The 27,522-nt window shown below is 39.8% G+C and overlaps 1 protein-coding gene across 6 annotated transcripts in view; it reads right to left on the bottom strand.

The window, feature by feature from the left end:
- LOC106579423 (actin-binding LIM protein 1) overlaps positions 1-27,522 on the bottom strand; it is a 168,810-nt gene that overhangs the window by 65,083 nt on the left and 76,205 nt on the right. For all 6 annotated transcript variants that reach the window (XM_045702618.1, XM_014159318.2, XM_014159324.2 and 3 more), the window contains exons 4-6: positions 27,091-27,203; positions 18,413-18,539; positions 18,125-18,218 (exon numbers count right to left, since the gene is read on the bottom strand). In XM_045702618.1, the coding sequence (XP_045558574.1) occupies positions 18,125-18,218; positions 18,413-18,539; positions 27,091-27,203 (334 nt within the window). The remainder of the gene's footprint in view (positions 1-18,124; positions 18,219-18,412; positions 18,540-27,090; positions 27,204-27,522) is intronic.

Raw genomic sequence — 27,522 nt, 5'->3', positions numbered from 1 at the left:
ACGCAGCGCGCTCCCTCGGTAATAAATACCGCTACAACTTTTACAACACTGTTTTTGCATTGTTTAACTTCTTGCGGATCAGTGGGATGCTAGCTTCCCATTTCGAAAACTTCCGGTCAAATTGCAGAGCGCCAAATTCAAATTATATTACTATAAATATTAAACTTTCATGAAATCACAAGTGCAATACATCAAAATAAAGCTTAACTTGTTGTTAATCCAGCCGCCATGTCAGATTTCAAAAAGGCTTTACGGCAAAAGCAAACCATACGATTATCTGAGGACAGCGCCCAGCACACAAATGCATAACAAATCATTTTCAACCAGGGAGTTGTGACCCAAAAGTCAGAAATAGCGATATAATATATGCCTTCCCTTTGAAGATCTTCTGTTGGCAGTCCAAAAGGTCCCAGTTACATTACAAATTGTCCTTTTGTTCGATAAAGTCCTTCTTTATATCCATAAAAACTCAGTTTAGCTGGCGCGCTTCAGTCAATAATCCACGCAGTTTCCCTCCTTCAAAATGCTTTCAAAATGTATCCCAAACGTTACCAAATAAACTTTTCCAAACAAGTCAATCTAAGTTTATAATCAAACCTTAGGTACCCTAATACGCAAATAAATGATACAAATGTAAGACGGAGAATCGTTATTGTCTTTATCGGAGAAAAATACCAAAGAACGCGCTCTCATTCACACACTTGGAAACACTACAGCCAAAATGGGAGCCAATTTCTGGCTCATTTTTCCAAAAACCAGCCTGAAACTCTTTCTAAAGACTGTTGACATCTAGTGGAAGCCCTAGGAACTGCAACGAGTTTTATAAAAGTGCCAGCCATTGAAATCAGTGGTAGGATGATTTGTTTTGGGAGGGGGATGGTTTGTCCTCGGGGTTTTGCCTGCCATTTCAGTTCTGTTATACTCATTATTTTAACAGTTTTAGAAACTTTAGAGTGTTTTCCAATTATATGCATATCCTAGCTTCTGGGCCTGAGTAGCAGGCAGTTTATTTGGGGTATGCTTTTCATCCGGACATCAAAATACCGCCCCCTATCCCAAAGAAGTTAAACCAAATTGAACATGTTTCATTATTTATTTGAGACTAAATTGATTATGTATTATATTAAGTTAAAATAAGTGTTCTTTCAGTATTGTTGTAAATGTCATTATTACATGAATATAAAATTGACTGATTTAATCGGTATTGTCTTTTTTTGGTCCTCCAATAATCGGTATCGGTGTTGAAAAATCATAAATCGGTCAACCCCTAATTTGCATGGTCTTATCAGTAAGGCATACCAGTATAAATACAGGTATTCTGTTTTGAAATGGGGTGCTTGTCGAAGCAAAGAATGCAAAACTAAACCTTTGAGGACATTGAGGAGCTGATGGGAGGATTTTCATGTCTACATGGAGAGGAAGCCATAGGTGGAGTTGACCCCGTACGTCTCCGAGTTGAACATATCACTGGCATCCCAGCCATTAGACTAACACAAGCCATTAGACTAACAGAGAGATACAAGGGAATGGTGGTAATTATGTGTGTGTGTCACCAGAGTGGTATACTACTCAGGCTTTTATAAAGCTAATCGAGCTTGTTAATGTCACATTCCAGGTCAGGCTTCATCCATTCTACGACAGTGGATATTGCTTGCCCGCCTGCCGTTAACTCTAGCAGGCTTGTAACTGCGTATGCATGTCGCACATGGCTAGTCGGATGACAAACTCTTCTTCATTGAATCCTCAATCCATGGGCGAGTCAGCGCCACATTTTTATTTGTCAAAAAATCTTATTGAAAGAAAAGTTATCTTGCAAATTCAGCAGGCTATGGTGTGAAATAGGCTTTTAGAAGTGACATCTTTATCTTATTTATTTTTAATGCAGTCTTTGGTGTGGTTATTAATACTCTATCACCTTTCCCCACTCTGATTGCTCCTATCTGTAGAACTGCTTGTTGCGTTGTGACTATTGACATATAATCCATACAAGGGTTTTGGAATCTTTAACCCTGGCAATTTGACTATTAAACTCATGGGTACACCAGCAATAGCTGCCAGTCTTGACTTGAATGGGACCTGCCATCTATGGATTATACTGTATGTCTGATTGGTTGCAGCTGTCAGTTTTCCTTTTGCAAATTTCAAAACACAATCTCTCAAAAACACACAGTTTAGAAAGCAAATGCTGTCCTTACTAAATGTTTAATGTGATAGGTATTTCAACAAACATTTTTACACAAAGAAACATTTGATTAGTTACATTTTGAATCAGTTGTCTTCCTCAAATGAAGGGATGGTGACTCAATCTTAGCGAGAGGGAAGGTATCTGATTTCATTGGTCCTCAACTCGTGGCTCAGACATTTCATTCAGGATAAATTAAGTCAGTGTCACGTCCTGACCAGTATGGGGGTTATTTGTATTTGTAGGTTGGTCAGGACGTGGCAGAGGGTATTTGTTTTATGTGGTTCGGGGGTTATGTGTATTGTAGAGGGGTGTTTTATTTATGTATTCCGGGGTTTTGGTGTATGTTCTGGTTTTTGTATTCTAGGTTTTTCTAGTGTGTGTATTTCTTTGTTGGTCCGTGTGGCTCTCGATCAGGAACAGCTGTTCATCGTTGTTCCTGATTGAGAGCCATATTTAAGAGCTTGTGTTCACCTGTTTGTTTGTGGGTAGTTGATTTTTGCACTGCTAGTATTCAGCCTGTAAAACTGTCGGTTTGTCGTTGTTTGTTTTCCATGTTCACATTTATTTAATAAATTATAATGATGAGCACGCAACCCGCTGTGCCTTGGTCCTCTCTACCCAACGACAACCGTGACAGTCAGCCCTTAGTTAGCCTGCCCCGGAGCAGGTTAGTCCTGAAGGATTCGTTGCCATAGAAATTGACCTAGCTAAAAGGTGAGCCCTTTCATGCTAGTTCAACTTTGCCTGGAAACCCGACGTTGAATTGCATTGATTTCTGCGTCGGGCAGAAATTTGCGTTTGAATCAAGATGAATTTTTATCTTGTGCGCATGCTTCAGGGTATAGAAATCTGATCGCACTTTGAAAGGTTGATGTAATTATACTTCCCTGTGGATACTGTATATTGTCTCACATTCCTACCTGCAAAAGGACCAACCGGAAATGTTAATGTAATTTTATTTAACATTCTGGCTTGTAGAGGTTGTGAGAAGAAACTTTCCTGATTCAAACGCTAATTTCTGCCCAACGTAGAAATCAATGCAATTCAACGTCAGGTTTCCAGGCAAAGTTGATCCCAGAGTTAACTAAAGTTAACTTGCTAACTCTTCAAACCTGATTCGTAGTATAGGGCTCAGGACGAAGCCCTCTCTGTTGTCGTCTCCTCTGTCACACCGATACAGCACTGTGCTCCCAGTTCACCCCCAACAAGCTGATTGCTGTGTCTGTGAATGCATCCCCACACACACACACCTGTAAATCAACCATACACTAACTCTGTCTACAAATAATTAACAAACCAATTAGGTGCGGACTCGCACCTAGGGGTATCACATTGGAGGGAGATGTACACATTATTAAACACACCCACATACATGGATAATGGAAGGCTTCCAGTAGAACACCGTGTTATTACAATATTGTGAAAAGGGTAAATGTACTTACCTTGATTGGGGTTGTACTGTACTTTCAAATATGTTGGCGGATTACAGCTGGATATATCCTTGATCTAGAAAATGTGGTAAAAAAACTCAGGTCTACACTGAAACAAATAACGCGTTGTAAATTAGACATTTACTCATAGGCCTGGATGGTTTCAAACATTCACTTTAATTAGCTAGCTAGTTATTTTACTCACCTAGGCCTTTTTAAAATAAGACATCAACTCGGATGTCTACAGCTAGCATTAGCTACGATCCCTAGCTAGTTGTCTAAGACTTGAATGTCTCTCTGGTTGATAACGTTAACTAGCTGATATGTCAAAGCAATGTATTTCTGGCCTAGCAACAAATAATATCTATCTAAATAACTGGCTAGGTAGCTGACATAACTTTTAGGATCTAGGAGTGTTAGCTGACATAAAAAAATATTATTGGTAACATCAGCCAACAGGATAGCCTCTTTTCTCCGGGAGACCTGTAAGTTGCACATTGGTGTATCCATTGTGTACAGGTCTCCCGGATCAAAGAGGCTTGTAGCAGAGGAATGTAACGCTAAATAGCAAGCCTGTAGCTAGTTAACGGTGTCGCAAGTCTGTAGCTAGCTAGCCAGGTAGCGAGAACTTAGCTCGCATTAGGTCACATACATCAAACTAGCCAGCTATCTAGCTAAATGTAGTGTCTGCTAATATTGGTGATACAATAGCACCACAGACAGAAGAGGTAACCCAGGCACGTCACAAGGGCTATAAAGCATCCATTTAGAATGTTCTCACCAGGATGTAACTAGTTGAAACTGGGCTGGCATTCTGAAAATGTTCTCATTGATGAAACATCTGATCTCAATACATTCTTCCTAAAACTAGAGTCTGTTACGAACACAGCGCAATAAGTTTTGCCCATGTTTTTTTTTTATTATTGCGTTGTTTAGAAGGACTGCAAGGTCGAATTGGTATAGTTATATTTTATGAAATAGTTTGCTTGCTAGCTATCAATGTTCAAACATTACCTAACCTAGCTAGCTATGTAGCTAATGTTAGCTAGCTAGGTGGCTACTTACTACCGCTAAATTCAACGTTTAACGTTGTTAGCTAAACAAACAGAACGATGCATAGAATGATCTGCACAAAAAGTCAACCAAGCAAGGTCTATTAGCTGACTAACCCCCATTAGTCTAGCTAGCAAGCTAACGTTAACAACAGTCACCTCCCAGAGACAGTTTCAAGAAACAAAGCAACACCTTTTTACCTTAGATAATTCTTACCTTAACAGAATAGCTAGTTAGTAGTGATGTTACATTTGATACTGGAACTCCTAGGCATGCGTTGAAATCACTAAGCAGCTAACTTCGAAGCAGTGTGCCTCCTTCGTGTGGCTTTTCAGCAGCCTAGACACTGTTGCGTATTGCTGCCTTTCGCAGTTCGGATTGTACATTTTGGTCACCCCAAAAAAAGGGGAAAGGGAAAAACTTAAAATTGCACCACCATTTAACCCTACACCTGTACACTATGCCCCAAAATCCACTGAGAGGATGGAACCCCTTCTCTCAAACCTTCCTGTAGATCTTCTGCACAAAAATCTCTCACACCCAAATATTTCTGTGCTGCTGCAACAACCACATCTATCTTCTTTGGTTTCCGCTCCATTAGTGCAGTGCAGTTGATCACCATGGCTATAAACGCAAGAAATCCAACCTTACTAAAATCATCCTCTCTGGCTCCTTTCTTTTCAGGCCTACTCAGTGGGGGCCTCCCAATCGACTCACTCACCCTTGGGCTATTCTCTACTTCACTGCCTCAGCATAGGCCACTTCCTGCCCCACTCGAATTCTGGCAATCTCAACTTGTCTCTTTCAAGGTACTTCGGATCCCCAGCTGCATGGGCATCCCACAGTTAACACAGTGCTTTCTCTATTCCAACTCTATACTTCCTTTAACTATGCCCTCCTACACATTTCTGACGTTGTGGGACCTCCCTTCTACACACTGCTGCAACATGTCCGATTCCTTAGCACCTAAAGCACCGAAGCGGGTTCGGAACATAGGCCCTAACAGAATAACAAATATTACCTAACCCGACCTTATCAGGACAAAACTCTGTGTCAAAGCTCAACAAGACAGTCTCGCCATTGCCACTAGGTTTACGTCTCACCAAATGGCAGGCTTCACAAACAAATATTCCTTTTCATTTGATCCACCACTACACTCAACGCTACCTCACAAAGCACACCACAGGTTGACCCCGGGCCGCGTGACTCGAAGCACACGTTTCCTCGGAGTCGGATAGACAAAGAAATCTAAACAATTCCACTCCTCAAAATGCCGCCACCTACTGTACTGTAGTCAATCACACCATACAGACTAAATTAATAAAAAAACAAGCATTAAGAAAAGCTACCCACCTACCTAATCCTGTACTACTACCTTTTTAAAAAGAGCCCTACTTACTTTCTCTAACAAACTCTCTCTTCCACATATCGGTACTTATAACAACACATCAACACATGCTTCATGGTTTCATCAACCATACACTCTGTACACCAGGCCTTTTCAACTATATTCTTACAGAGGCCAGATGTAAACAAGGTTAATTGCAGGGAGGACAAACATTTTCTACGTGTGATTATTCTTCGGAAGAACTGTATAAAAAAAGCAGCGCGCGCACACACACCAATAAAGCACTTTTATTAAAGTTAAATGCTGCTAAAAGTAATTAGGAAACCAACATGAGTCAAACAAATTTGATAATCATTGAAAAGGAAAATGCTCTATTTAAAAGCTCTATCTATTTAAAAGCTTCTTAACAGTAATTGGGTGATTTTAAATCATCAAAAAACTAAGCATCTCAGTAAATAATACAAAGATATGTAAAATCAGGTAATGCCAAATTCCAGTATGAAGAAAGTATGTTTTGAATTAATTTCCCTCAGTCATTAGGTCCTTGTGAGCATCAGAGAGGAAAACAGAAGGCACGGAAGTGTTCCTGACAGTCATAGCTTTCAGGAATGGGGTCATAATATTTTGTAGCTTAAAGCGTTTAAACGCTAGAGCCAAATTCAACAAACCACATATTCGCTTGAAACCCAGGGCCGGCACCAGAACAAATCAGTTGGACAGGCCTTTGATTTCCATAGGCGGGCACGTTTTTTTCATGAAACCTCCTTTGTGCATGGGATGGCGCTTTCACAACTTTAAGGTGTGTAATAGTAAAGACCATAGGCAGCTGGTGAGTTTTTCAAGATTGGGGAAGCTTACAATTTGTCCCGATCTGAGTGCCAGTTATGACTATTTTTATATGCGCATTTCCGTGGAACAGTTTCATTTTAATTATGTTTTTGTTTGTCAAAATCATTGTCACGTGGTTAATCATTAAAATCTGAAGTACAATGATGAATCTAAAAGTAAAAATTCATCAGCATCTGCCATATGGACACGGTGATACACTGTGATCCATTGGCGGCAAAAAAAACGAGAGCATAGAACTCAGAGATTGCCTATAGGCAAAGGCAGCAGTGGGCCTATAACTTCCATTGTCAACTAAGGAAAATACATAGGCCTAAAGCCAAAAAATAAAAACAGAAAATATCCTAATTTTAAAATTCGGCTTCTTTCAATCACATTCATCTCTGTGCCTCCCTTTCTCTGTCTTGACTTTAGCTATTGCTAGTGAAGTGCAACGTATCACATAATCCCTGGGTCCAGCACAAAGCAGGTCGGTAGCGAACTTGCCACATTGAATCAACTAGCCTATTCCGGGCCTTCCGAAATTTCTGCGCTAATGAGTTTGGGACAGTTTTTAGATGTTTCCACTGGATATATGATATCATCAGATCAGGGTATTTTGCTCTAGGTGACTATCGAGGCCGGGAGTTCTGGAAAGGTTTTTGAAATACTGAGGAACTATCAATCGCAATGGATGTTAAAAAAACAGACTTCGTTGACTTGTGTGAGGGGAAGATAACATGACTGAGAAGCTCAGGTTATTAGTGGTGTACGTGGTGAGTTAAGACAATCAGAAATCAGACATTGTCAAATGTCCACTTTCCTACATATGCATGTATTCTGGAGAGACGCACCATATCTTTGCCACACATCACTCTTCTTGATGCAACATTATAAGTTATACTCGAGACACATTATCTTCGCACATATTATAGACGCGTTTCACTGACAACCACAACTCAATCAGCTAGACCTATTGCCAGGTGCACTACCCAAATTGCAGGCTTCCCAAATAGGCATAGGCTTACACACTTCTGATTTTGAAACAATCTACAGCAAAACATTTTTAAAGAAGCTAATGATCCTCAGATCATTACTTATTTCCCTCATTAAAATGCAAATCAATTTATAACATTTTTGACATGCGTTTTTCTGGATTTTGTTGTTGTTATTCTGTCTCTCACTGTTCAAATAAACCTACCTTTAAAATTATAGACTGATCATTTCTTTGTCAGTGGGCAAATGTACAAAATCAGCAGGGGATCAAATACTTTTTACCCTCACTGTATACCCTGACTCTGCGTGCAATGAGCGCAAGAGAAGTGACACAATTTCACTTGGTTAATATTGCCTGCTAACCTGGATTTCTTTTAGCTAAATATGCAGGTTTAAAAATATATACTTCCGTGTATTGATTTTAAGAAAGGCATTGATGTTTATTATTAGGTACAGTCCTGCAACGATTGTGCTTTTTTCGCAAATGCACTTTTGTTAAATCATTCACCGTTTGGCGAAGTTGGCTGTCTTTGTAGGAAGAAATAGTCTTTACACAGTTCGCAACGAGCCAGGCGGCCCTAACTGCTGCATATACCCTGACTCTGTTGCAAGAGAAGTGACACAATTTTCCTAGTTAAAAGAAATTCATGTTAGCAGGCAATGTTAATTAAATATGCAGGTTTAAAAATATATACTTGTGTCTTGATTTTAAGAAAGGCATTGGTGTTTATGGTTAGGTACACGTTAGAGCAATGACAGTTACTAGATAAACTAGTAATATCATCAACCATGTGTAGTGATTTTGATTGATTGATTGATTGTTTTTTATAAGATAAGTTTAATGCTAGCTAGCAACTTACCTTGGCTTCTTACTGCATTCGCGTAACAGGCAGGCTCCTCGTGGAGTGCAATGTAAGGCAGGTGTGTCACGTCCTGACCATAGAAAGCTGTTATTTTCTATGGTAGAGTAGGTCAGGGTGTGACAGGGGGTTTTTGTAGTTTAGATTTTCTATGTTCTAGTTTTTGTATTTCTATGTTGGGCTTTTTTGGGATGATCTCCAATTAGAGGCAGCTGGTCAACGTTGTCTCTAATTGGAGATCATACTTAAGTAGTTGTTTTTCCCACCTGGGTTTGTGGGAGATTGTTTTTGAGTTAGTGTATGTTGCACCTCTTCGTCACGGTTTGTTGTTTTTGTTCTTTAGTTTATTTGTGTATCTTGCATAGTTTCACAGTTCAATAAAATATGTGGAACGATACACATGCTGCACTTTGGTCCCATTCTTCAGACAGCTGTGACAAGGTGGTTAGAGCGTTGGACTAGTTAACCGTAAGGTTGCAAGTTTGAATCCCCGAGCTGACAAGGTAAAAATCTGTCGTTCTGCCCCTGAACAAGGCAGTTAACCCACCGTTCCTAGGCTGTCATTGAAAATAAGAATGTGTTCTTAACTGACTTGCCTAGTTAAATAAAGGTGTACATTTAAAATATATATATTTTTTAAATCGGCCAAATCGGTGTCCAAAAATACCGATGTCCGATTGTTATGAAAACTTGAAATCGGCCATTCCGATTAATCGGTCGACCTCTAATAAGTAATAAAGAACATTTATCATAATTTGGTTTTAATCCAGAGAGGATAGCAAAAGTATCTAGATCCTCTGAGGCTGTGGAGAGATTCTAATTGTGGTTTTAAAAGAAAACATCAATCATCAGCGTACAATGATACCTTAGTTTTTAAGCCACGGATGTCTAATCCCTTAATATTATTGTTTGATCTAATTTTAACAGCTAACATTTCGATGGCAATAATAAATAGATATGCCAATAGTGGACAACCTTGTTTTACTCCTCTAGATAGTTGAAAACTTTCTGAGATGTAGCCATTATTTACATCTAGGGTTACTATACATAATTTTAACCCATTTCATAAGAGATTCCCCAGAAATTGAAATATTCTAGGCATTTATATATAAACTCCAGTCGTACTTTATCAAAAGCCTTTTCAAAATCAGCTATGAAAACCAGGCCTGGTGTCCCCGATATTTCATAGTATTCCATTGTTTCCAGTACTTGTCTTATATTATCTCCAATGTATCGTCCATGTAAAAAACCTGTCTGATTAGGATGAATAATATCTGACAATACTTTATTAATTCTATGCGCCAAGCATTTTGCTAGGATTTTTGCTTCACAACACTGAAGAGTAAGAGGTCTCCAATTTTTTAAATGGACTTTATCTTTATATGTACCATTTGGGTCCTGTTTCAGTAATAATGATATCAGACCGTCTTGTTGTGTGTCTGATAATCTAACATTTATATAGGAGTGGCTAAAACATGCTAATAATGGTCCTTTGAGTATATCAAAAAAAGTTTTGTATAATTCCACTGGTATGCCATCCAGCCCTGGAGATTTCCCATCCTTAAAGGCCCCAATTGCATCAAGAAGTTCCTCTGTCATTTGGCCTTCACATGAGTCTTTCTGTACAGATGTTAATTGTACATTATTTTACAAAATACAATTAATTTCAGTTAGTGGAGATGGAGGAGACTGAAATGAAAACATATTCTTAAAGTACTTCCTCTTTCAAAATATCATTCGGTGAATCATGCGTGACTCCATCATTTGTAACAAGTTTTAATACATTTTTTTGGTAGCATTTCTATATTGAAGATTGAAAAAGAATTTGGTGCATTTTCCCCCATATTCCATCCAGTTCGCTTTATTTTTATAATATATTACACTGGATCTTTCTTGAATAAGTTCCTCCATTTCTTTTTGTTTTTCCTCTAACTTATTCTGTGCCTCTGGTACAGTTTTTTTTATTGCTATCTAACTGTACTGTTAGTCCTTCAATTTCCTTTTATTAATATGGACTCTTTTGATCTAAATTGCTTTTGTTTTATAGATGAGTACTGAATTGCATGGCCTCTAAAGGCACACTTAAAAGTGTCCCATACAATATGGGGATCTGCTGTACCTATGTTATGTCTGAAAAAGTCAGTTATAAATTATTCTGTCCTAGTTCTAAACAATTTATCATGTAGTAGGCTTTGATTAAATTTCCAATATCCTCGCCCACGTGGAATTTCTGTAAGAGTAATATATATGCCAATTATGTGATGAATCGACTGCATTCTGTCCCCATCAACACTTTTTAAAACTTTTGGTGCCAGAGAGAATGGCATAAGAAAGTAGTCAAGACGACTAGCTTGATTAAGCCTCCGCCATGTATATCTCACTAAGTCAGGGTATTTAAGTCTCCACATATCCACTAATTCCAATATATCCATGACATTCATGATTTCCTTAAGTGCCTGAGGGTGATTTTCCTTTCTGGTCCGTAGAGGTATTTAAGACCGTATTAAAATCTCCCACCATAATAGAGTCTAGTCTTGCTTGTAGAGTTAATAAATTCTTATATATTTTCAAAGAAGCTCGGATCATCATTATTAGGATCGTATAGGTTAATAAGCCATATCTGTTTATTGTCCAATAACATATTTAAAATAATCCATCTACCTTGATGTGTTTGGACAATTTGCACATTTGGATCAAAATTACTGTTAATTAAAACCATCACCCCTGTCGTGTCTTTGGCTATGCCGGATTAAGTCATATGACATGCTATTCTATAAAATAATTTCTCTGTAATTAATATTACCTGACTGAACTAATCATGTAAATGTAATTAACTAGAAATTCGGGGCACCACAAAAGAATGTTTATAGAGCTGTTATCTTCCAAATAAAGACCTAGTAATATTTTACCTCAATAGCAGTCAATATTTAATCGTCACTTTATTTAGTCTCATCTGAAAGTTGTAAATTCTTGGTTATCTTCACGAACCCTGGCTAACAAGTTGAATCAGCAATGCAAAATTTGGTTTAATTATTTATTTACTAAATACCTAAACAATCACACAGAATTACACATACGCAGGATGGGATATACATTGAATACTAATTATGTCATACATGAAAAACGTCCCTGGTGGACGGAGCCGATATGATGGCTGGTTACACAAAGAAAGGGGGTTGGGTTTTGAATGAAAGAGCGGGAAGACTGAGGAACAAAAAGATTTTGTGTCTCTATTGTAAATACAGTATCTAATGCATTCTAAATAACCGCCCATTTGAAAAAGGAAAATGCAAGAAATATTTACTCTGAACTTCGCTTTGGTAGATTGGCCATAGATAGAAGGCCGGGTTGTCCAGCATGGATCTGTTGTCCTCTGACGAATGTCTAGTGGTAAACTGGAGCGTGGTAGAATGGATACTCTGTCCGTCCTCTCCTAGCCCACGTTTACAGTTGCTGCGGCTAACTCAATCGGCTAGGAGGTATCACTTCTTTAGTGAATAAGAGTTCAAAGTTCATACCAAGTTGCCTTACTTTAACTTCACTAGGGTAGGGGGCAGCATTCTGAATTTTGGATGAAAAGCGTGCCCAAATTAAACTGCCTGCTACTCAGGCCCAGAAGCTAGGATATGCATATAATTGGTGGATTTGGATAGAAAACACTATAAAGTTTCCGAAACTGTTAAAATAATGTCTGTGAGTATAACAGAACTGATATGGCAGGCAAAAACATGAGGAAAATCCATCTAGGAAGTACTATTATTTTGAAAGGCTGTTTTTCCATTGAAAGCCTATCCACCATACAAAGACTTAGGACCCAGTTCACGATCTCTATGGCTTCTTCTACATGTGGCCAGTCTTTAGGCATTGTTTCAGGCTTTTACTCTGAAAAATTAGGGAGATACAGCACTTTCAATGAGTGGACAGTGGACATTTCCAGACATGAGTCCAGCGTGTTATCGGGAGCACACCTTTCTTGTTTCTCCTTTTCTATTGAAGAAGTTTTTGTCCGGTTGAAATATTATTGATTATTTATGACAAAAACAACCTGAGGATTGATTTTAAACAACGTTTGACATGTTTCTACAAACTTTTATTGTACTTTTTTGACTTTTCGTCTGGATGTTGAGAGCGTGCTTTGTGCCTTTGGATTACTGAACTAAACGCACCAACAAAACTGAGGTTTTTGGACATAAAGAGGGACATTATCAAACAATACGAACATTTATTGTGTAACATGGAGTCCTGGGAGTGCCACCAGATGAAGATCAAAGGTAAGTGATTCATTTAATCGCTATTTCTGACTTTTGTGAGTCCTCACCTTTGCTAGAAAATGTCTGTATGGTGTTTTGTGGCTAGGCGCTGTCCGAACATAATCGCATGGTGTGCTTTCGCCGTAAAGCCTTTTTGAAATCGGACACTGTGGTTAGATTAACAAGAAGTTTATCTTTAAAATGGTGTATAACACTTGTATGTTTGAGGAATTTTAATTATGGGATTTCTGTTTGAATTTGGCGCCCTGCAATTTCACTGGCTGTTGTCGAGGTGGGACGCTAGCGTCCCAATGATACCAGAGAGGGTAAGCTCATGCTATATTCTGTCTGGTATAGTCAAAATTCATCCTTTCGGCGTGTTGATCGTCATCTTCACATTGAAATTCGATGCTAATTTCGTTAGGTTCTTGTCGTTCAACCAGAGCTCATGCTGAGGTTGGCTTAGTTCTGTAGGTGATCTTGTCCTTTTAACGCAGGGCCCGCAAGTCCTCACGTCCTTGGAACAGAAAGTTGAATTTTCGTCAACAGGATTATATAGTGGTGAAAGAAGGGCGTGTTTCATAGTTTACAAACAATGTCTGTTCACTTGGGCGGGGCCTCTGAGTGAGCAGAGTTTACTCTATGACAAACAATTCTCTCCTTTAGAAGCTATAATTAGTTTTAATCTTTTCACAAATAGTTTCATATTTAAACATTTAAATTGCACAACAATTCCATGTGTATCTGATAACTAGAATGTGTAGACTTTCCAAGATACAGTTTGTCATCCTATCATCAGTAATAATGTCTCAGACGCCAACTGATCTGACATCATATTCATTAAGTACCAACGCATATTTCCAACTGGTTGAATTACTGAAATATGGTTCCATTTCCCACCTTTTGATGTTACCAGACGCTCTATGTCAACAATGTCTTTCTTTAGACAGTCAACCAAACACTTTGGCAGTTATTGCTTTGTGTACAATGCATTCTTGTAATGATTTTAACAAAAACTATCAGCAGCATTGGAAAGGACAGAGCGATTTTCAATAGTCACATCGGTAGAGAGAGGAAAAAGGGGGTGGATTTTTATGGGGGTCATAAACCTCCCCCAACAGGCCAACGTCATGACACCCCTTTTGAATTTCTTTGCCCATGGGAGAAATATACACTGCTCAAAAAAATAAAGGGAACACTAAAATAACACATCCTAGATCTGAATGAATGAAATATTCTTATTAACCTGTTATGGCTAGGGGGCAGTATTTTCACGGCTAGATAAAAAACGTACCCGATTTAATCTGGTTACTACTCCTGCCAAGTAACTAGAATATGCATATAATTATTGGCTTTGGATAGAAAACACTCCAAAGTTTCTAAAACTGTTTGAATGGTGTCTGTGAGTATAACAGAACTCAAATGGCACGTCAAAACCTGAGAAGATTCCTTTACAGGAAGTGGCCTGTCTGACCATTTCTTGAACTTCTTTGCCATCTCTATCTTTTACAAAGGATCTCTGCTCTAACGTGACACTTCCTACGTCTTCCATGGGTGCTCAGAGCCCGGGAAAAACCTGAATGTCGTCATCCCAGCCCCAGGCTGAAACACATTATCGCCTTTCTCAAGTGGCCGATCAAGGGACTGTGGGCTTAGGCGCGTGCCCTGGCTGCCCCCGTCTTTGTGATTTTTCCTCTGTTTACCCGAAAAGGAGATTCCCGGTCGGAATATTATCGCTTTTTTACGAGATAAATTGCATAAAAATTGATTTTAAACAGTGGTTGACATGCTTCGAAGTACGGTAATGGAATATTTAGAAATTTTTTGTCATGTACTTAGAATATTGCAAAATGTGCTTTCACCAAAAAGCTATTTTAAAATCGGACATAGAGTGCATAGAGGAGTTCTGTATCTATAATTCTTAAAATAATTGTTATGCTTTTTGTGAATGTTTATCGTGAGTAATTTAGTAAATTGTTAGCAAATTCCCCGGAAGTTGCGGTATGCTAGTTCTGAACGTCACATGCTAATGTAAAAAGCTGTTTTTTGATATAAATATGAACTTGATTGAACAAAACATGCATGTATTGTATAACATAATATCCTAGGTGTGTCATCTGATGAAGATCATCAAAGGTTAGTGCTGCATTTAGCTGTCATCTGGGTTTTTGTGACATTATATGCTAGCTTGAAAAATGGGTGTCTGATTATTTCTGGCTGGGTACTCTGCTGACATAATCTAATGTTTTGCTTTCGCTGTAAAGCCTTTTTGAAATCGGACAGTGTGGTTAGATAAAGGAGAGTCTTGTCTTTAAAATGCTGTGAAATAGTCATATGTTTGAAAAATTGAAGTTTTTGTATTTTTGAGGAATTTGTAATTCGCGCCACGCCTATCATTGGATATTGGAGCAGGTGTTCCGCTAGCGGAACGTCTAGATGTAAGAGGTTAAATACTTTTTTCTTTACATAGTTGAATGTGCTGACAACAAAATCACACAAAAATAATAAATGGAAATCCAATTTATCAACCCATGGAGGTTTGGATTTGGAGTCACACTCAAAATTAAAGTGGAAAACCACACTACAGGCTGATCCAACTTTGATGTAATGTCCTTAAAACAAGTCAAAATGAGGCTCAGTAGTGTGTGTGGCCTCCACGTGCCTGTATGACCTCCCTACAATGCCTGGGCATGCTCCTGATGAGGTGGCGGATGGTCTCCTGAGAGATCTCCTCCCAGACCTGGACTAAAGCATCCGCCAACTCCTGGACAGTCTGTGGTGCAACGTGGCGTTGGTGGATGGAGCGAGACATGATGTCCCAGATGTGCTCAATTGGATTCAGGTCTGGGGAACGGGCAGGCCAGTCCATAGCATCAATGCCTTCCTCTTGCAGGAACTGCTGACACACTCCAGCCACATGAGGTCTAGCATTGTCTTGCATTAGGAGGAACCCAGGGCCAACCGCACCAGCATATGGTCTCACAGTTGGTCTGAGGATCTCATCTCGGTACCTAATGGCAGTCAGGCTACCTCTGGCGAGCACATGCGGCCCCCCAAAGAAATGCCACCCCACACCATGACTGACCCACCGCCAAACCGGTCATGCTGGAGGATGTTGCAGGCAGCAGAACGTTCTCCACGGCGTCTCCAGACTGTCACATGTGCTCAGTGTGAACCTGCTTTCATCTGTGAAGAGCACAGGGCGCCAGTGGCGAATTTGCCAATCTTGGTGTTGGCAAATGCCAAACGTCCTGCCCGGTGTTGTGCCACCAGGGCCACAATAATATACCCCCTTTCTGAATGTCCGAGTGTGACCCCCTCCCCATGGGTTACTGCAGCTAGTGTTGCCAGCACTGCCACTGCCTGGGTGGGGGCACCCCACCGGAATCCCCACCGGCTAGGTACAAGGTCGTCAAGGTTCTCATTAGCAGCTTTGAGAATGTCCTTGTATAGTATACTCTCCCTTTAGGGGTCTTGGCTTTGCAGGACCAACCCTGCCAAGTAGGATCAGAATCTTGAGGGGTCAGTGCTGCTCTAGGTCTCTGACCGCATTTTGGCTGCATACAGGCCGCTTACAGCAGGCCCATAAAACAGTTACGGACTTCTCCTTAGTATCATTCAGGTGGGTGTCTACGGTAAAGGGTTGTGGACCGTTCCATCAATATAGGATCAGAAATAAATAAATTAGGTCATTTATTTAAAAAATGTAGTTCCCCATGATAGGACAATAAATAAAATAAATGTATAATTTATTTTAAAACTGTTCCACCACGATAGGACAATAAATAAATAAATAAATAAATAAGTGTATAATTCATTATAAAAGGTATATCCATCATCTGAACAACATTGAAAGCTCTCTCACACCCCCGCTCACAGCAATACATTGGTTCCGGGATATGCAACCATTTCATTTCTCACTCAAAGCCACACTTTCCCAAACATAACAAATAAAAATAAACACACACCACACCATCCACACATACTGTGCCTTCTGCTTACTGAGTTTTTATCTTCACCATGTTGAATTAGTGCTTGTGTGTTCCAATTAGTTATATTTGAAGACATATAGAAAAGCTATATTTTTTTATTGTATTGTTACAATCCATAACCGGGCTAAAATTGTGTTTCATTATTTTCCTCATCTATGAGAACTTTGTAATTTTTAAAATAACCATAGAGTAGTCTTTGTCTCTGAACAACTGGTTATCAATATATAGTTTATCGACGATGAGAGCTACTCGTTTCACTTTCAATCCATTTTCTTTCAAAATTGGATACAGAACTTTACGCCGTTCTGCAATTTCCTTCGGGAACTGATCATTCATGCCAATTTTGGTCCCAGCAAGTCTTTTACCCAGGCTTTTAAACATTTATTTTATCTTTAAAGGAAGCAAAATTGGCAACGATTGGGCATTCATATCTTTGCCCTCTCTGTCCGAAGCGGTGTACATGTTCGAGTTGGATTTTGTCGATAGCTTCGCGTGGAATCTGAAACGGTGTAAGGAGGAACTCTCTAACTACAGATTCAGGAACTTCTCCTTTCTCTTGGATACCTGTAAGTACCAGATTCTCTCTCATGGATCTAGTCTGTATGTCAAGTAAGGCTTCTCTCAGAACAGTGTTCTCCTTTTTAAGTTAATTCACTTCGGTTTCAATCTTATTGACTGTCCCTTTTTAGGTTGTGTGTTTCCTTCTCCAATGTCGCAGCTTTTTCATCACTCATCTCGAGGCTTGCCTTCAACTCTTTTATATCCTTACTGACTAATTCAAGTATACCCAGTTTGTCATTTATTGATTTTAACAGATCGGTTTCGACCTTCACCATTCCCGGTGGTGAAAATATTAAATCGTCTATCTGTAGAAGAGTCAAATTTTTCGTTTAGAAATCGGTTCCCCTGTCTTACACTCCGTCATGTTTGGGTGTTGCTTGTTTTCGTAATATTTGTCGATAAATGTCTTAAGATTTGTTTTGTGTTATTATCCAGATTGAAGGTTATCACCCACCAGATTGTGTAGTGCTAACATTTAGTCTAACTTGCCGATATTGAATATTATATTTTTATCTTGAGGTGCTCTACATAACTTCGTTCAGTCCGCCATTAACTTTCTCAGTCACGTCTCCTCCTCTCTCTCCTCTCTCATGATGAATGTTAGGTGATTGGTGATTGGCTTACCTCCAGCACTTTGCCTGTGATAAACTGCTGGCATGCCTCGCACTGGACCCCAAAATGGATCTGGTAGTCCTTCTCACAATAGGGTGCGCCATCCCTGGGCAAAGCGATAGAAGAATATAGAGAGACTGCATTAATAAAGGATAAAATAGAATAGTATATTTCACTGTGTCTGCAAGTATGTTGTGTGTATAAAATAATAGAATAGTGGGTTTTACTTTGTCTGAAAGTACACTGTGTATTTCATTATGTGTGTAAGCATTTAATGTGTATAATAGTTGTTAGACTTACTTGCTGATGTACTCCCCTGTGAGGACTTTTTGACAGGCCTTACACTTGAAGCAGCCCAGGTGCCACTGTCTCTCCAGTGCTAAGAGAGCCTGACCATTCTTAATGTCTCTACCACAGCCCGTACAGCCTGTAAAACACACGCACGCACACATACACAAACAATAGTTTACATCTATTCAAAACTTATACGCTAGATGGTGGCAGAGGCTCAATAGCCATGGCTTATTTGTGGGTGCTTTAATCTTCCGTTAAGGTATATTTAAGTGATAATGCCGAGAAGTCGGTGTTTGTTGGATATATTGGCACCAAAGCCCATCTCATTCCTTGTAAAAACAGACGAGAATGGTTTAAGGTATGTTGTTCATAGCCTGTTTGTGTTATTTCTAAGTTCACTCTTAATTAGGCTACTGGAAAACAATATAACAATGACTTCGTCTCGGGACCAACACCCGTGGCAATAGATCCAAACAAACACCGGCTTCTCGCGCATTATACGCCATTATCACTTAATTACCAAAAGCTTATCCAGGCGATCTACAAAGAATTAAATCACCTCTTCCTAAGCTCCCAGTCATGTCATAGGATCCCAGTGTCATCCCATTACATGTGTGATGACACACTGAGTATAAAGAGCTTGAAATGATGACATGAGGAAAATCAGCACCCCTTATTTATGGCTAACCCTGTATATCCTCTCTGGGGTATGTGGGACGCTAGTGGGACACACTTGCCAACAGCCAGTGAAATAGCAGGGAGCCAAATTCAAAACAACAAAAATCTCATAATTCAAATTTCTCAAACATACAACTATTGTATCCCATTTTAAAGATACACTTCTCGTTAATCCAACCACAGTGTCCGATTTCAAAAAGGCTTTACGGCAAAAGCATAACATTAGATTATGTTAGGACAGCGCCTAGACAAGAAAAACCACACAGCCATTTTCCAAGCAAGCAAGCCTTCCTTCATGAACTGGCCTCTGTAAAATGGTATAGAATCAGCTTGGTGCCCTTTGTCGAAGACGCTTGGACCTTCTTTTTTTATATTTTCAATGGTATTGTTAACAAACACACCCCCATAAAGAAAATTAGAATTAAAAACAGGTTCAGCCCGAGGTTCGACCGTGATCTTGCAGAGTTACTCCACCTCAAGAATTGCATTTGGCAAAAGGCTCAGCACACCCATACTCAGGCTGACTGCCTCTTGTTCAAGCAAATGAGAAATAAGTGCACTCAGGCTATCCGGAAGGCCAAAGTTAGTTACTTTAAGGAGCAGTTCTCTCTGTGGGTCTAACCCCAAGAAGTTCTGGAAAACAGTTAACTTTTTAGTGACAGGGGGCAGTATTCGGAAATTCGGATGAATGACGTGCCCAAATTAAACTGCCTACTACTCGGGCTCAGAACGTAGGATATCCTCTTCAGCGTCTCATCCCGTCAGCGGGATAAAAATCCAGCGAAAAATCATATCGCCATTAGCATAACAAAATTTAATAATTTTTTTTCTTCGTTTTATAGATACACCTCTCCTGAATCGACCCACGTCGTCCGATTTCAAAAAGGTTTAACAGGAAAAGCAAATCATTAGATTATGTTAGAGGAGTCCATCGTAAAAAGCAGCAACATAGCCATTTTCCGACCAAACACATGCATCACAAATAACCAAAAAACAGCTAGATGCAGCACTAACCTTTTACAAACTTCATCAGATGACACACCTAGGACATCATGTTACACAATGCATGCATTCTTTTGTTCAATAAAGTTCATATTTATATATGAAAACAGCATTTTACATCGGCGTCTGACGTTGACTAACTATTTTCCCGTCAAAAGCATCCGATGAAACAGTGCTACAATTTACTGAATTACTATTCGAAAACATGTTTAAAAATGTAATATTGTCATTCTAAGATTTATAGATGAATATCTGTTGAAAGCACCTGTCATACCAGATTTAAAAAGAACTTTACTGGGTAATCACACTTAGCGATTAAAGGGGATGCGATACTCAGAAAATGAGCTAGTAAATACAGCTCGGCGCCATCTTGGAACAATCGCATATCACATCTAATGTTGTATAATATTGTCAATAATCCCTTACCTTTAGTTGTCTTCATCAGAAAGCACTTCCAGGAATCCCAGGTCCACAACAGATGTATTTTCGGTCGAAAAAGTCCATCCTTTATGTTCCATTAGCTTGCTGATGTTAGTGCGTCCGAAGGGCGTAACCAACTAATCTGCCTTGCGCGCCACAGTGGTTTCGATATAATACTTTTTTTCACATTTAGGTTCGTTCAAACATGTCAAACGTTGTATAACATAATTCTTCAGAGCCTGTTTCAACAAGAGAGCCAATAAGATTCGAGGGGGACGATTTCAATGTGTTTCAAAACGTTTCCAAAAGTGGGGGTAGACAGACATCATAATGGTGATGGCCCTCCCGCTGTGACCAATTTCCAACGCGTCTCATTCACTGAGTTTCGACAGTAGAAGGCTCAAAACACTTTGTAAAGACTGGCGACATCTTGTGGAAGCAATAGGAAGTGCTCAATAAACGATATCTCACGGTGTGAATTATAGGCGACGACGTGAAGTTGAGTCCACAATTCAGAATTCCACTTCCTGGTTCAATCGGTCTCGGGGTTTTGACTGCCATATGAGTTCTGTTATACTCACAGACACCATTTAAACAGTTTTAAAAACTTTAGGGTGTTTTCTATCCACAGGTATTAATTATATGCATATCCTAGCTTCTGAGTCTGATTAGTAGGCCGTTGAAAATGGGCACTAATTTTTTCCAAAATGCGCTGTGGCGCCCCCTATCCTAGGGTAACGTCAAGAGGATATGCATATCATAGTAGCCATTTTCCAAGCAAGGAGAGGAGTCACAAAAACCAGAAATACAGCTAAAATTAATCACTAACCTTTGATGATCTTCATCAGATGGCACTCATAGGACTTCATGTTATACAATACATGTATGTTTTGCTCGATAAAGTTCATATTTATATCCAAAAACCCCATTTTACATTGACGTGTAATGTTCAGAAATGTTTTGCCTCCCAAAACTTCCGGTGAATGTGCACATCAATTTACAGAAATACTCATCATAAACGTTGATAAAATATACAACTGTTATTCAAAGAAATAAAGATACACTTCTCCTTAATGCAACTGCTGTGTCAGATTTCAAAAAAGCTTTACGGCGAAAGCAAATTTTGCAATAATCTGAGTACAGCGCTCAGACTTCAAAACAAGCCATACAGATACCCACCATTTTGGAGTCAACAGAAGTCACAAATAACATTATAAATATTCACTTACCTTTGATGATCTTCATCAGAATGCACTCCCAGGAATCCCAGTTACAGAATAAATGTTAGTTTTGTTCGATAAAGTTCATCTTTATGTCCAAATACCTCCATTTTGTTTGTGCTTTCAGTCGAGTAACCCAAATGCACAAGTCAAAAAAGTTATATTACAGTTCGTAGAAACATGTCAAACGATGTATAGAATCAATCTTTTGTTATCATCATAAATCTTCCATAATATTCCAACCGGACGATTCCTTTGTCTTCAGAAATGAAAAGGAACACACCTAACTCTCACGGGAATGCGCGCGATTGGGCTCATGTCATTTTTTCAGTCATCTGACTCCATATGCTCTTATTCTCTCCCCATTCACAATAGAAGCATGAAACAACATTCTAAAGACTTCTGACATCTAGTGGAAGCCTTAGGAAGTGCAAAATGACCCCACATACACTGTGCATTAGATAGGTAATCACTTGAAAAACTACAAACCTCAGATTTCCACACTTCCTGGTTGGATTTCTTCTCAGATTTCTGCCTGCCATATGAGTTCTGTTATACTCACAGACATAATTCAAACAGTTTTAGAAACTTCAGAGTGTTTTCTATCCAAATCTACTAATAATATGCATATCCTACCTTCTGAGTAGCAGGCAGTTTACTACGGGAACGATTTTCATCCGGACGTCAAAATACTGCCCCCTACCCAAGAGAGGATATAAGCTAACTGGCAACACAGAGAGAAACCAGGGTCGTGTTCATTTGACACCTAACAGAAGAAAACAAACTGAAACAGGAACTTGACTTGGTACACTCAGCTCTTTTTAAAGTTCCAATGCAGCCTTTTTTTTATCTCAATATCAAATCATTTCTGTGTAACAATTCGCTTTATGCATGCCCACTAGCCTATGTATTTTGGCAAAAATTACAGCTAGCCCTTGATTACCAGTATTGCGCACTCATCATCTTTGATACAATAGCTAGCTAGCAGGGAAAGCATAAATTGTCAGTCAAACAAATCATATTTTTATTAGTACATTTTTGTTATATTTTTTGTTCCATTATAGCCTAACCTCAAATTAGTTCAAGCAAGGTTTTTACAATTTTACGACATGAAGGTAGCAGTACAGCTGAGCATTGCTGTGTCCCACTGTGTGCGGCTTCCTCCAAGATCAACTCCATGTTGAGCTTTCACACCTGCACTGGAAAAATTGATGTGAGATTCAAGAACACCTCCCATACAGGGGTCTGCAGCTGCCACTTCCAAAGTAATGACTAGATCGAGCCTTTACCTCCCACTGGACGTCGGCTGCTCAAGAAGGGAGCTCTCCCCACCCTGTTCCAGTGGAATGACTATTCTGTTACAGCGCCAAGACCTGGGGTATGGCAAAGGAGAGAGCAACCAACTTATGAAGTGGCTCAGGTGGATGAACGACTTCCTCCACCTGTATCATGATTATTGTTCAGCTGCTGACCTGGCACTGGAGCCAGGCGAAGATCTTCATAAGGAGGTAGTGAAACTGAGGAGACAGGTGGAGGAAATATCTGTCTGTCGGCAAATTCTGTTTGGAACGATTTTGCTGCTTCTGACACACGGTTCTAGACAACAATGATAACGGTAATGATAATAATATAGAGAGGATAAAGAGTGCTGCTTTGCTTCTATAAAATGAATACTAAATGGTATCAAAAGGTCATTTAAAACAAGGTCTAAATAGACTGAGACCAAAACTGTGTTGTGGCTTGAGTAGAAACAATGTGTAAAAATAAGCAAAAATAAATGCTTTGTTTAATAAAGGCTTTAAAATGTTTGCACAAAAGCATTGCCTTAATCTTTGTTGTAGGTAACAATAATAACAATAACAATAATATTTTCTTTTCTCATCATTCCTTAATTTATCTGCATTTGTCTGGTGTTATTTTGTTACCCTGGTGGCAATAAAAGGGTCTTGTGTCTTACGCCTCAATCACACCGACAGTGTCATTGCGTTTTGGTACACCAGAAGTACATTCATTTCCAATGGAACAATGCGTTTGCTTTGCAGCATTGCGTTGCAGTGTGTTCTGTGTGGTGCATACTGTACGTTGGATTTATAGAACGTACAGTATGCATCAAATTGTATGTGTCAATGAGTTGACAGAAATGGTAGCAGAATGTGAATGTTCAACTTTTGTGGTACACATATCCAGATGATGCTGCGTACCATTTTGCGCAATGACGCTGTAGGTGTTATTGACGCGTTATATACTCCTGGGTAGTACTTCCCTCTGGAGGCAGTAACAGCACCTAGGATTAGATATCAATTACGTCATTCTCCTCATTCATCATATTTCCCACTTCTGACATACACTCACCGGCGAGTTTATTAGGTACACCACCCCGTTCACGAAAATGCATCGCATGACAACAAGTTCCATTTACTTGAGTGGCCTGCACAGTCCCAGACCTCAACCCAATAGAGGATCTTTCGGGATGACATAGAACGGGCTGTTTGCAGCATGAATGTACCACCGTCCAATCTGGACCAACATCCCAGTGGAACATTTCCGACACCTTTTAGATGCCCCAAATCATTCAGGCTTTTCTGGAGTCAAAGGAGTGTCCGACCCAGTACTAGATGGGTGTACCTAATAAACTGGCCTTTGAGTGTAGGTTTGCGAAGTATGCCCACCTAATGGCCTCCCGGAAGCTCATCGAACTGGCATCCCATAACATGGTACGTGTGACCATAGCAAGGGCAGCTGCAAAGAGGAATGAGGTCACACTACTTGAATTTACCTTTGCATTTCCTGGTAATGTTAATCATCAAAGCTACAACTGACCTTAGACAAACACAGAAGGGCTAAATGCCACTTTGACAAGCTTGATTCTACTTGAATCTACTTTAAGCCATTAAACCAATCATGATAATGCATCTTTCTGGGTTAGGGAGGGAAGATAAATGATTCACCGTTATAGGTGCATGATTTATCTGCCCTCTGGAGGGTTGATCATTTTAGTTAAAATTTTGCATATTCATGCATCATATTCCTTTTTTCTCTTCATAATCCTTTTTTCCTGCAGTCCATATACATGTTTTTCCTTTTCCTGACCCATCTTTCACTAAGTCTGAAGTAGGGATCTGGCCCACAGATTCAACATCCACCAGTCGACTGTGAGACACATCGTGACAACATGGGGCAACTTTCCTTACACAGTTCTTGGTTCAGTGTGTATCTGGATGTCCGAGGAAGCAGTAAGGCTCACCTGTGAGAGGAATTCAAGGAATACCCAGACACACATGGTGATAGACTGCACAGAGTTGTGTTGCCAAACACGATCTTCTCTCCTGCTTCAGAATGAAGTCCCACTGCACTTTCAAGGCGATGATTGGCATGGCACCACATAGTAAAGGGCTGAAACAAAGGTGTTTGCACTGAGGTTCTGTAAGTGACAAGGAGATCCTGAAGCAGCCTGGCATCGTGTCTGTGCTGAAAGCAGGGATGCCCATAATCGTGGACGACTGTGTGCCCTGCAAGGTCTTAAAACCGTCTTTCCTCTCAGAGGGTACAGATGCCAGCAGCAGAAGTCAAGGAGACGCAAGCCATTGCTCGGCTGAGGGTCCATGTGGAGCGACAGATTAGCAGAGTGAACGAGCACAAGCTGTTTGACATGGTCATCCCTCTCTTCATCACTGGGCGCATCAACCAGCTCTACACCGTTGCCTGCCTCCTCGTCAACTACCGGAATGGGCCCTTGGTCTAAGCACTGGCAAAGGACTAGTGATGCTGTCAATTTCCGTACTATTAGACTGGTAACTGATTGCCCTGTTTTTGCCTCTGCTTCAGTATACAGTGCATTCGGAAAGTATTCAGACCCCTTCACTTACTCCATTTTGTTACATTTTTTTATTATTTTTATTTCACCTTATTTAACCAGGTAGGCTAGTTGAGAACAAGTGCTCATTTACAACTGCAATCTGGCCAAGATAAAGCAAATGGAACAGTTACACATGGAATAAACAAACATAGTCAATAATACAGTTGAAAAAGTATATATACAGTGTGTGCAAATGAGCTAAGATAAGGGAGGTAAGGCAATAAATAGGCCATGGTGGCGAAGTAATTACAATATACCAATTAAACAATGGAATGATAGATGTGCAGAAGATGAATGTGCAAGTAGAGATAATGGGGTGGAAAGGAGCAAGATAAATAAATACAGTATGGAGATGAGGTAGTTGGATGGGCTATTTACAGATGGGCTATGTACATGTCTATGATGTGTGTACTGGGAGCGGAGTCAGGTGCAGGAGAGCAGAGAGTTGTGAACAGGCAACACTTTATTTAGGCAGGAGAAACCAACAGACGGACGCCACTGTGTGGAATCCTCCAACCAATATGCTAAAGTTCAAAACGCGCAACCTGTCACAATAATTATGTACAAACAAATAAACATACTTCGTGAAATAAAACAGAATAAACGCACACCAGAATAGCCAGTCAAACATGACGCGTAACACGAAACAATCTCACACAAAGAAACAGAGGAATAAATACATGTAGTGTGATTGGGGAATGAAAACCAGGTGTGCAGGGAACAAGACAAAACAAATGGATAAATGAAAAATGGAGCGGCGATGGCTAGAAAGCCGGTGACGTCGACCGCCGAACGAACAAGGAGAGGAGCTGACTTTGGCGGAAGTCGTGACAGTACAGGTGCAGTGATCTGTGAGCTGCTCTGACAGCTGGTGCTTAAAGCTAGTGAGGGAGATATGAGTCTCCAGCTTCAGTGATTTTTTTTTTGCAGTTCGTTCCAGTCAGACAATTTTAAAGCTGTCAAAATTTACAAAAATAGCTTCTTAGCAGAGAGCAATTTCTCAAACAAGAATTTTGCTTGGACTGTCTGGGAGTGGTCCGAGTGTGGAGATGTTATTGGCAGAGGTTTGGAACGCTCTAACTAATTTACCAAAACTCCAGCCAGTCAGTAGTCTCCCCTCCTTTCTCATCCCCTCTCAGAGTCAGTAGTCTCCCCTCCTTTCTCATCCCCTCTCAGTTAACGTACTGTAGAACTAGGTTAGAGTAGAATGATTGTGAAAATATTGCTCAGCTAAACTGATCCCAGATTTGCCTATACAGCACAAACAGATCTAGGACCAGGCTATGGCTGAGCTGCAGTATAGATGGAATATTGCTGTACTTATTACTGAATACTTTATAATGGTTACTAGTAGTTTACAGAGTTCTGGTGGCTATCACAGACAATGGGTTACACACATCATATGAACTCAAATAAATTGGTTGGTAAATTTTTTGGGTACTTGAGATGAAGTATTAGTTCAGTGTAACTACAGTACTGTAAGTATAGTGGAGACAGAGGCTACTTACAGTTGGAGTCCATGAGGTCTTTGCCAGGTCCTGGGGACGTGGGCTGGACACAGTACTGACACAGACAGTCTTTGCCATTGAAGGTGACCCTATCCCCAGCAGGAAATGGTTGTCTGTGGGAGAGACAGAAAGATACATGGACTAATGATCAGACACCAGACGGATATAGACAGATGTGTAGCACAGGTCACATTAGGGTACATCAGTTTGGGAATTATTCAGTGTATTGATTAACAGTGTATGATGAGGTGAATGTGTGTCAGCATTGTTGGAGTGAGCCAATTGACCCATTTCAAGACCAACGCAATCAATGCAGACGAGGATGCAGGCATGATGATAAGAGGAAAATGAATGTGAACAATAAGAGTAATGAGATGGATAATGAGTAATTCTGCTAGCTCTTGACCAGGGCTCATTTGAAAAAGAGATTCT

This window comes from Salmo salar, chromosome ssa19 (genome assembly GCF_905237065.1).
Source record: "Salmo salar chromosome ssa19, Ssal_v3.1, whole genome shotgun sequence".
Taxonomy (NCBI): Eukaryota; Metazoa; Chordata; class Actinopteri; order Salmoniformes; family Salmonidae; genus Salmo; species Salmo salar.
This window is presented reverse-complemented; position numbering and strand designations above follow the sequence as displayed.